General features: G+C 40.6%; 1 protein-coding gene across 3 annotated transcripts in view; it reads left to right on the forward strand.

Moving 5' to 3' along the window:
- Positions 1–11,741, forward strand: part of EPB41L4B (erythrocyte membrane protein band 4.1 like 4B) — a 166,690-nt gene that overhangs the window by 69,148 nt on the left and 85,801 nt on the right. For all 3 annotated transcript variants that reach the window (XM_054284544.1, XM_054284545.1, XM_054284546.1), the window contains exons 7-15: positions 3,035–3,155; positions 3,762–3,849; positions 4,395–4,483; positions 4,722–4,791; positions 4,964–5,133; positions 5,237–5,346; positions 8,691–8,721; positions 9,202–9,235; positions 10,192–10,259. In XM_054284544.1, coding sequence (XP_054140519.1) covers positions 3,035–3,155; positions 3,762–3,849; positions 4,395–4,483; positions 4,722–4,791; positions 4,964–5,133; positions 5,237–5,346; positions 8,691–8,721; positions 9,202–9,235; positions 10,192–10,259 — 781 coding nt within the window. The remainder of the gene's footprint in view (positions 1–3,034; positions 3,156–3,761; positions 3,850–4,394; positions 4,484–4,721; positions 4,792–4,963; positions 5,134–5,236; positions 5,347–8,690; positions 8,722–9,201; positions 9,236–10,191; positions 10,260–11,741) is intronic.

Here is an 11,741-nt window from a genome sequence, read left to right on the forward strand (position 1 = left end):
ACTCAGTGATTCTAGATGGACTAGACAGACAAAACTGTGAATTCAAGCAGCAACAGGTGTAAATTTTAAGGCAGTGGATTGTTTTACTGCAGCAGTTGGCACAACTGTGATTGTCAGGTGTGCAGAGAGCTGCTGCAGGCAGACTCCTTTTGTCTTTTTGAGGTGAAGGAAATATGGAGCCCAAATTTGATTTGTTGCTTATGTTTCCACAGATAAAAACTCCAGTAGCCTCACATCTGGTCCAAGCAAAGAGGACCAAGCAAATAATAATAGGTTAATGCCTCTACATTTTGGGTAGCTGCTGACACCTGTGATTATTGTGTAAATGCAATACAATTGCTGTCCATCGTGTTTATGATTTGTCCAGCTATCTACCAAAAATAATACCCTTGCTGTCTGTGGGAACATTGTTTTATACTTTTTTGCTGTTTTTTTTTATTTTCAGTTTCAGTTTTCCACTATTTTGACATCATTGCAATAAGCTTGTCCAAAATTATTTCATTATTGCAACTCATTCATTCTCTTTGCTGACATGCATAATAATGAGCATTTTTGATGTCAAGTTTGCTACATTTTATTGACATTGGAAACATAATTAAGCAGAAAAGTATAAAGAAATTTTGATTATTCCCTCCTCAGTACATTACATTTTCATTGTAAAATGCAGTCTTGCTCCTTAGGGTGCTTTTCCTAAGAGTGAGAAAAAGCTATGAATTGCTATTTAGGCATTGGTAGTCTGAGCCCTCTGAAAGAAAAGTCTTTTTACAGATAAGCTTTAAGTTTCATACATTGTCTCTTTTTTATCAAGGGAGTTTTCTGTTAAAAGTAATTATTGATTTGTTGCCAGTCCCATGAAGGAAATTCTGTATCAAGGAACACTGGTTTGTAGTATGGGGTAACATATGAAGCAGATAGGTAATATTATGCTTCATTTAAGGTTTATCTTTGGAAATGTCATCAAACTTGTTACAGTTAGTTTTTAACTGCATCATTAGTGTTGTATGGTCTTAGTGCTTAACCAGATATACTTTTGAAGCTGCTAATTATATTGGAAAAGAAAACATTTTCTCACATCTCCAATTTTCAGTTCTAATCATAAGACATTTTCATGGAATACTGCAAACTTTTTTTCCCTCAGTATAAAAGAATATTTAAAAAAAATATATTTTTTTGGCATTTTCAAAAACTTTCTAGGAAACATCCTTTTGAAATGTCCCCCAGGTTATTTTTTGAAGAACACAGATAATGTATATGCATTACATATGCATACATATGTATATGTGTTATGTAACACCTGCCCCACCTTCCACTCCCCTCCCCAAAAAGGCCCAAGAAGGGGCATGCCAAAGCATGTCATGAAGACAAAAATGAAGAGATGGGTCTCTTATGCTGTGCCCTTGCATCTCAAAATATGAGTGCTGCTGAGCCTGTGTGTCTTCTGTCCTACAAGCTCACGATTCTTCTCATCCCTACACATCCTTCTTACAGCGCAGGCAGCCTTTGTTCCCCACCTTCTCTCTCAGATAAGTAGTATAGAAATCTCCCGTGTTTTTCCGAGATGGTTGGCAACACATCAAACTTCAGACCCATACCTTTTTCTCTCCTCTTTAATTCCTCCTTGCTAATGTGTTTGCTGTGGCTCCCTCTAGTATACTGGAGAGACTGGACTGCCAGTAATTCTTAATATGTGTTAAATAGGCTTCTAGCTTTGATGAAACAGCCAGGGAGCTGAGATATCTGTATGTCCTTTTCTTTAGCAGACATAAGAATACTGTAACTCACTATGGAGGATTACTGTTGAGAGAAAAAAAAAATGTGTGTGAGACAGTAATTAAAAAGGAAGACCAATGAATTCAGTGTCTTTAATATCCTCAGGACTGCTAAATGTTTCAGCAAAGCTCAAGTTCTCAAAATCACCTAGCAGGTGTTATCAGCCAACAGATTGGAATTTGAATGTAACTTCCTATCTACTGATGGATCCTGTTAAGTATTTTTGAAGTCTGGCTGTGACAGAAATTTTTGCAGCTGTTAAGTGTAAAAGCACCCTGAAGGAATAAAACTGTTTTCTTCGAGGGATTTAGGTTCCCTCTATGCTTTTTCAATTTTATTTTTATTTTGGCAGTAGTAGTAGAAGTAGTAAACAGTTAAGAAATGCTGACTGACAAAGGGCTGGTTGGCAATCACATCATGTGTCAGGTGACACATGGCATTGCTGAAGTGTATTTTCCACTGGTGCTTGCCACACAGTCCCGAGGCAGCGACGCTGAGCCTCTGAGTACAGCTGAGAGACTCCAGGAGCAAAGCTGTCACAGACACGAGGCAGTTAAGGGTGTCAGTCACTGAAATGCTCAGCACTTGCATCTCCTGCTGAGCTCAGTGGAGTGGGAAAGTATTCTGCTCCTAGAAAACACCAGAGCCTAAGCATAGAAGTAGAAAGTGACGCCCTAATTATGTCAATGTTTCAGCTTTTGTTTCCTTAAAATTATTAATGTGAATATTACACCACCACTGTGATTTAAAAATCCACAGAGCTTTATCGCTGGTTTAATGAGACTACATGTTTTGACATGAAGCATAACTCCTGAATTTGTCCTAAACCGGGACAAATAACAAAGCATGTGATAGAATGAGAAGTGTTAGGGAGTGAACAGTATGCAATGAGAGGAAGTTTCAACGTCACCTCTTCTAAAACAGAAGATGCATTGATAATTGTTTTTAATAGAAACTTTATTTCCTATAAGTGCTTTAAAATCCAGAGGAGCAGCTTTATTTGAGCTGGTTCAGTCATAACATTCCTGAATGTCAGAATTCTGTACCACAGAATCCTGCAAATGCATTTATCTGACTTCTGCTGTGAAATCTGATTTGAATTTGATGGGGCCAGGAGTAGGGGGATGGGGTGTTAACTTAAAGCATTCTGCAACATGCATAGGAACTTGCAAACTATCCTTGTCTTTATAGGGACAATGGAATTAAATATTTCTGGTCATCTCAAGATCTTTATATTTTTAATTTCTCAATTGATTGATTTCAGCTGAGTTGGGAGAGTGTGAGCACCCTGAGCACACACCAGAGCTCGTGTCTGAATTCAGGTTTGCACCAAACCAGACTGAAGCAATGGAATTTGACATTTTTCAGAAATGGAAAGAGTGCAGGTAGAGTACCTGTGTGGGAGTGGGGTCTCTAGCAACAGGTTTTCTTCTCTTCCAAAGTCAAATCCTTTCAACAGGCATGAAGTGGGGGTTATTTTTGTCAGTGGAGAAGTATTGTAAAAAATCTTTGAGCCCTCTCCTTCCCTAGAAATGCCAGGCAGTAATTTAGGGAAGGTTGGTGGGGTGAGTTTTAATTTTTTAATGGTTTTTCTTTTAGAGTATTTTGTAATAATTTAAGGAGACTTGTCTTCTTCCTGTTTATGTTGGAAATAAATCTCTTTCTCTTTCTCCCTTTCTTTCATTCAAACATAAATTTTATGTTTGAGTGTTAGGAAACTCATTTTCCTGTCTTTTGTTAATAAATACGGTACATTTTAGTGATGCTTTGTTACCTGAACTTTCATCCTTATTGGCAATTTTAGACCTTCTTGCATTTTCGGTCCTCTGTTTTATTTTCATTTGGAGGGAAGAGGAAAAAAAAAAAAGATTGAAATACCATTTAGTGTCCTTAAGATTGAGGACACAAAGAAAAGAGTTAGGGGGATGAATCTAAAAGCATTTGAAGTGGATATTTTTTTTTACCATGAAGTATGAATTTTATGTTCATAGGGGAAAGAGCCCGGCGCAGGCTGAGTTGTGCTACTTGAACAAAGCTAAATGGCTAGAAATGTATGGTGTAGATATGCATGTAGTTAAGGTAAGATCTCTGTGATGTTCTATTTTATCAGTGTGGTGTCCCTGCCCTGGTGTGGGCCAGTCCCTGAGGAGCGTCCTTGTTATGGTCTGGGTTGTCCCATGGGCCGTGGTCCCTCTCAAGTTATTCCCACCAGCAGCACCCCTCCCAAGGGTGCTTCTCTGTGCTCCCACAGCATCCCTTTCCCATGCCTTTTCCTGTGTCCCTCAGTTTCTTCCTGTTGTGTCTCCTTCTCCTGGCAGGAACTTGAACAGGTGAGGTGTGGGCTGTCCTGAATGCAGTGTTGATGTGGGTCCATCTCCATGGATCTGAGAGCCTCTCTGAGCAGCACATGGCCTCCTCCCACAAAGGGCACCCTGCAGCCTCCCGTTGCCAAAATATGCCACTTTGCACCCAATACAGCTGCATATTCTTCTGCTCTGTAATGTTAAAAAAATATGGCAACTTTATTGTTTAGTTTAAGACCTATGGATTTTGCAGTACTACTGTATTAAAAAAATGTACACCGCTCATGGCAGATTAATTATTTATTCTGTACTTGCTTGCAGGGAAGAGATGGTTGTGAATATGCTCTTGGACTGACACCAACAGGCATATTGATCTTTGAAGGAGCCAACAAAATAGGCTTATTCTTTTGGTAATCTGCTTTTGTGTTATATTGGTTTTTGTTAAAATGCTGAAATCTTTCTCCTTTGCATAATGGGATCTTGACTGTATTTCGTAATTTATAATTGAATCTACAAAGTTTAAAATCTGAAGGTTAAATCTCAAAGTGGATTGGCCTGGTTAGATGTACCACTCTCAAATGTGAAAGTTGTAGAAATAAAATTATTTAGTATTATTTTAATTCTGTTCTTTTTGATTCTTGTGTTTAGGCCTAAAATCACAAAAATGGACTTTAAAAAGAGCAAACTAACGCTCGTGGTTGTAGAAGATGATGAACAGGTAACTTCTTTCCCTTACTTGAGCCTGATCCAACAAAGTGTGGTGTGTGCTCAGGCTGGTAAGAACACAAGGGAGGCTCAGCACACTGTTGGCCCAGGCTGTGTTTCTCCTACCAAGGACAATAACTAATATCATGCATGCCAACTTGCAAAGCTTTTGTTTCTGCATTTAGGGCAGAGAGCAAGAGCACACATTTGTTTTCCGGTTAGACAGTGCCAAAACGTGCAAACATTTGTGGAAGTGTGCGGTGGAGCACCACGCTTTCTTCAGATTGCGAGCCCCAGCAAATAGTAAATCTAGTAGATCCGACTTCATAAGACTGGGATCACGCTTCAGATTCAGGTACTTAGTGAAGTAACAGCAATATATTTATCTTTGTACAAAGGAGCAGGTACAGCTTCCAGCAGAAGGCAGCAGTTTACTCTGTTTGTTTCTGTGTTTTAAGTGGGAGGACAGAATATCAAGCGACACACGGGACGAGGTTACGCAGAACTAGCACGTTTGAAAGAAGGCCCAGCAAGAGATACCCCTCTCGGAGACATTCCACTTACAAGGGTAAGTGTTTCTAGACATATGGGCACTGAGCTGGTCATGCAGGTGTCCCATTAAATTCTATAAATGACACATTACAATTGTGACATCTGTACAGAGTATGTCAGATCACCTAAAAAATCAGAACGTGCATGGAGTTTTTTTTTTGCCACAGTTCGTTGTTTCCCTCTTCTGTTTTTGATCTCTAACTACAATGAATTCTTCCACCCCCGTCTCTATGGAGGTGGTACCTACAGTTTCTTTTGTTGCTGTATTGAGGAGGAAAGAAAAGTTGCAGAAAACCCACTAAGGCAAAGCATGTAATGTTTTTTTGAAGAATTGCTTGTGAAATGTGGGGTGGAGCAGTATCCAAAAGCCTCACTGACTTGCTTACCTAGCCAGACAATTTTAGGGTTATTGGGCTCATTATGCAGTTGCTGTGGCTTTTCTGATTGTAATGACATGTTATTCACCTGTCCAGACTCTGACCTTAACTAGCTTGCCCTGGGAATTGAGATGTGCTGAATTTAAATGGAATGACAGGGAATTAATTTCTCTTGTGGTTTTGTAATCTGTCCTTAAAAACTTGAGCTTATTGTTCCATGTAGAAAAAGCTTGAGCTTTTTGTTCCTCCTAGGAAGGAGCGCTGCAGGATAACTCTCCAAATTCTGTATTACTTGAGCCTGTCGGTATAGTTGCTGTATGGAGCAAGGCCGTACACAGTAGGGTGAGATGACATTCCCCTAGAATGTCTTTGCACTCATTTGCATTTCCAGAATATAAACCACAGTTCCATGAGCAGCCCTTGTGGTATTATGGGGACATTTTTGTCTCACTTACAGTGGGGGGAGAAAGGGTGACAAGCATGCATGCTTTCTAGAGGCTATAACTCTTTCCCCTGCTTCCTGCCTTAGTACATGGAAGGAGTTTAACTGAAATGCAAATTTAATAAATCTGTGAGATGCTGTTATGTGAGACATGAGAGTCAACTATATAGTGTAGTGTCATGGTTTGGGCCTGGCACAGAGGCAGTGCCCCCATGAGAATACCTTCTCCCTGGTGTCTGCTGTGAGATGTGACCAGGAATAAGCAAAGCAGGCTCCAGCTTAAACATAAAGAAAACTTTGTTACCTAAACTACAAGAAAAGAAAGAAAAAAAACTACAAGAGAAAAAATTGAAAACCTTACAAAAAAAAAACACTTTCCTTCTCCCCACCACCAAAATTTCCCAATCCGATACATCCCCTCAAATCACCAACTGCCCAGTCTGGCACCACCCTTTAGAATACTCAAACTTCAGTCCATGAAGAGGAGAGGAGTCCTTCTTGCACCATAGGCTTCTCCTGGAAACACGCTGAAATCTCGTGTGCTTCCATGTCACTCAGCACCGCCCGGAAAGTCCTTTTGCCGCTTGTGACGCCTTCCTTCCATGCCCAGTGCTCTCACCACTGTGCATGGACCAGAGCTGCTTTTAGGGTTGTCTTTTAAGGATGCCTTGTCTCACTCCAAAAAGGCACAGTCTCTGCTTTGGGACATCTGTCCCCCCCATTTTTTTCCAACCCCCTGGGGCCGAGGGGTACCCACACCGAACCCTCCTGGTTCTGAGGTGCTGCCTCCCCCTAAGTGCAGTCTCTGTGTCACAGGAATAAAACTGAGTCTATGGCCACACAAGAAAAGTCCAGCCAAAAGGCCACTCCAATCATCTCTCCCCACTCAGCCAGGCTTTCTTCACATCCTTCGGGCCAGGTCCTTGTCTCATCTCATCTCTTATCTCCCTTCTTATTCAGCTCCGAGGAGGATCAGCATTTTTGCGAGGTCCCAATCATGAAAGAAAGGGCTTAAAAATTTCAGTCTCTGCCTGTCCCAGAGCTCCGGCACTCCCATGCTGCCCTGCTGGGCACCTTCTTGCCGCACTCCCCCCTTTCCTCCTCGGCCGGTCGCTATCAAATTCAGACGCCAGCTCTCCCTCTCTCCTGGTGGGGGGGGTGGCTGCCCGATGTCTCTTGGTGCTCCTCCACCCTTCCATCCTCAAGGGCCTCCTCACCCCCCATCTCTATCCAGGCCCAGGCCTACCACATGGCTGCCCCTCCCCTGCCCAGCAGCAGCGGCTGGACGGGGAAAGGGAGATCCAACCTCTTTCCCTCGAAGTCCCAAGAGAGTCTCCCAGGGCCGAAGCTCTGGTTTTAACCCCTGTGTGTTCTCGGAGGTGTGTCCAAACGCAACTGGCCACACCAGGTACCAATATCAAAATCCGAGCACCCATTGGTTTGACCACAGCATCGCAGAATTCCCACTTCTTCCTGGTCAAACCACCACATGTAGGTTATTTTTTAAGTGGAAGAATGAATTCTTTAAATTTAATTCTTGCCCTAACAGGATCTGACAGACCTGCAGGTTTTGCCTTGAGTCTCAGTGCTTCTGTACTTATGTCTGTGAGAGAGAGGCAGAAGAGAGAAAGTGTGGCTTATGCTTAGTTATGTTCTCTGTCCATTGCAGCCAGTCAGAACTTCTTTCACACCCAAGTGGTCGCCTTCTAGAGAGCTCAATACATGTTTGTTAGGTTAATGCAAAAACTCTCTGTAGGTTGTTGTCTTTTCATGCATCTTTTGGCCATAAGCCCTGTACCTAAATGCAGCCCACAAGGGTTGGATTCTCTCCTAGCACTGTTGCTTTTGAGACTTCTGCAGTGTGTCACTAACTTCCTGCATTCAGCAGTCAGCTGGATCTTCACTTTCTCTCTGAGAAGTTCTTCAGTTCTCTTGAAACACACACAGACATGGAAAAGAGATGATACCCCCCCAGTTACTCAGCTGCTACCTTCACCATTCTTTCCAGCCTGTCCAAAGCAGAGGCCGTGACCTTGTTCCTCAAGATTACTCAGTGCCTCCCAGGATTCCCAACTGATGGGCTATCTTGGCTACCATCATTCCCTGCAGTAAGACACAGGCCATTGCCAGCTTTGTGAATACTCTGGTTTCTGTAAGATAGTGAAAATTTCTGCAAGGGATAGTTTCTGATTTCCACTGGACTTGATGGTATTGGCATCATACTACAGTAAGATGAGGAAAAAAGTGTCCTGGTTGCGCAGAACATACTCTGCCAAAAGTCCTGTTGTGGCATTTGGGAAGAATATGCTTGTCTGCTGTCATCTCTAAAGGGCTTTCACTCTGGCAGGACCAGAGGGAGATTTGTGTCTGCCTCATACTTCATGATGTTGCACAGGATTACTAGAAAGCACAGGGCTGCACTTGAAATTCAGGCACTTCTGTGCAAATATGTCTGTGTAAGGATTCACTTTAGCCAACAAGAAGTGCAAAATAGCTGATACTTCACTTGTCTTAAGATTTTTGTGTTTGTTTCTTTTTAAGCAAACAATCCTGTGAAAGCAGCACAACTGTGGTAAGTGACTGCCCAACTTTTTTCTACCTCTCAGTTGCTGTTTTCAGGCTAAAAAGATTCTGAAGACAATATATGCTTTAGGATTTGTAGAAACAGATTCTCTGGTGTGGGATGAATTGCTTTGGCATGTCTCATTATGCATCACCAGATTCTTCTCAGGGTCTGTCTGCTTCCATTGTTTAGTCTATTTCTTTTATTATTTTTATATATGAAATCAGACCAAAGTAAAACATACTTCCTTTTTGCTAACTGCTCTTATGCTATGTTATCAAGCATAATTTGTTCATGTTTTTTAAATCTAAAACAAACAAATTTTACACCACTCTTTCACACCTTAACTGCTATGATGCATATCTTGAATAAAATAATGATGTCTCCTTAAGAGTATGAATTTTGCTTCTCTGTTGTACTTCCCTGAACTAAAAAGCATTGTGATGTAGATGTATTGATTACATAAAAGCAATTTTTTTTCTCTCTTAGTGCTAAAAATACTCCAGAACTCCATAACTACCAGGTAAGAGCATACCAGTTACAGAGGAAAATGTGGTCTATTCCATATTTTATGGTAAATATTTTTGCACTTTATAGTTTGTACAGCTGTTTTGCTCCTCTTTCCTTACTCTGGAGTGAGATTTTATGATGTGTCAGAAATAAACAGCACCATATTGGGGTTAAGGAGTTTCCTCTTTTTTCCCCTGTGTTCTTGGATGCTCTGCAAGCTGAGTAGACTCCATTTGCCATCTTCTTTCCCGTTCTTTTCTTTCTGTGCAAGTTAAAGCCTTTGGGACTGTGAATGTGATGGGCCCCAGGAGACTGCTCTGTGAGCAAGCTTTTGTCTAGAGTAGCCTCTCACAGCAGGTGATCGTGACAATTTCCAAGTTGCAATTACCTCCCTCATCACAACACTTACAGAGTTCCCTGCTGGTCAAACCCTTGTTGGGGTTTTTTTAATACACTCCAGGGAAAACATTACCTGGTTTTCATCTGTGCTGCTGACAGTCAGTAGATACTGAGAAAAAACAAGCTTCCAAACTCTGCATGTGCATGAGAACTTAGTTTTAACACTTTTTATTAAAACCAGTGATTTTGTTTTACTTTTTCTCTTCAAGATCTTGTGGATATAAGAAGGAAGTCCTGTCACCAAAGACAGGAGACCTCCTGAAGCCTGCTGTTAAAACCTTTCTTATTCTCCACCTTTGATCAAAGTTGACATTTTTTGATGTGCGTTCTATGAGAAGCACTGGATGTGCCAGGTTGTCTGTCAAACAGGAGAACAATTTTCTTTGCATTGTCCCATGAGTGTGTCCTAATGAGCAGGCTCAGCACCAAGAGGCTTCACTATGTGCTCAATGACATGGGAGAAGGTCAGAAGCATTAGAGTTTCTAGGGTTCACCAGGAAAATAAAAGTTAAAACTTAATAGGGAGCTTTAATATGCTTTCATTAACCATTTCAATGTTTCCATTTGCAGCCCCAGTATCATCCTAATATACATCCTGCTCAGCCACACTGGCATCCACACACCCCTGTGAATGTAAGGTAAGCAGTCTTCCCTTTGTGGATAAAAGATGATTACTTCTTTCTTTATGTTACTTGATATGAAGCTTTGGTGGCCCTGTTGGGCAGTTCTCTGCACATGAAAAGCAAACAAAAGTTAGAAGTATGAGATATAGAGACAGTATTAAATAACTTCTAAGTTTTGCTTTGGAATATGAATCTTTTTCTCTAGTTGATTTCTAATTCAAAATTCAAAATAGAATATTAGTGATCTCCTGTAGGGAGTCTGTTGGATAGGGAGCTGCTCTGTAGCTTAATTGCGAATCAATCAGTATTTGTTTGTATTTAATTTCCTAAGACAGAGGAGAAACTCATTTTACTGTAAAGTTAAGTTATTAATAATTATATTTTTTCAGTGGAGCACTGTTTTCATCTTTTGCAGAAATGTATATGAAAAAATGACAAGTACATGGAGCAATTTATCAAGAGCATTAGAGATAATGAGTAAAATTATAGCACTGAGTTTTTGAGAACCATTTCACAAAAACATTCCTGCCTGTTCTGTTGTGCTATCTTCTCGCATATTTCTTTCTTTGTAGCTAGTGATGAGAGACATTGAGGGAAAAGAAATTTTGGAAGAAATTCAGTCCAATTAAAACCCACTTGGTGGAATGCACAGTAAAGGCATGCACCTGCTGGTGGATATGTATCTATATGTGTACACATGATAAAAGCCAGCCACTTCTTTATCCTAATAAAAAGTAACCTTTTTTGATGACTCAGGTTTTTAGACAAATAATTACTGCCTTCAGTGAAAAATACCAATACCCTAATTTTTGTTTCTCCTTATCTAACATTTATATTCTTACATCACAATAGGTAGACTTTGGTTTTAGTGTGGGCAGGCTCTGGGGATGAGGCCAAGTTTAAAATGGATGAAAAGACAATTTGGTGTGAGTTTGAGTCTGAGAATGCAGGAAAAGGGCAAGTACATGATTAGAAATAATAGGCAGAGAAGCAGACAGGCATTGTCATCTCAAAATTCCTAGTGCACAGCAGTGAAGCAGATATTAAATTTGTGTTAGAAACAGGAGACTTGAAGTTGTGTAATGAACTTTCCCTGTATTTCAGGCTCAGGAGTCTTCCTGGTTTTAGGGTTTCTTTATCCAGTTTATTATGAGCTCTTTAAAATGTACAATTTCACATTATGAAAGAGTGGCTGCCAAGAGAGCCTAATGATTTTATAAATCATTTGAGGTTTTGCTGAAATTTTTCTAAAGATTTCATCACTTACGATACCAGTCCGTGACATTTTAAAGCCAAATAGTTCACCCTGGAGCAGAGTGATATTGAAATAAGCACAATAATGTATTGTAGTGTGTGTAGACAACCTCCCCCTTCAGCCCCTCCACTGCCTGGGCAAAGACTAAGGTCAGTGAAATATGAACAATGGCTTTTTTATTGCAAGGCTTGTAAAGCTAAAAAAAAAAACAACCCATACTTAAAAGCTCAGTCATAGAAGCT

This window comes from Melozone crissalis, unplaced genomic scaffold, assembly GCF_028551555.1.
Source record: "Melozone crissalis strain CALT ecotype California unplaced genomic scaffold, PUWL_Pcris_2 ptg000042l_1, whole genome shotgun sequence".
NCBI classification, from domain to species: Eukaryota; Metazoa; Chordata; class Aves; order Passeriformes; family Passerellidae; genus Melozone; species Melozone crissalis.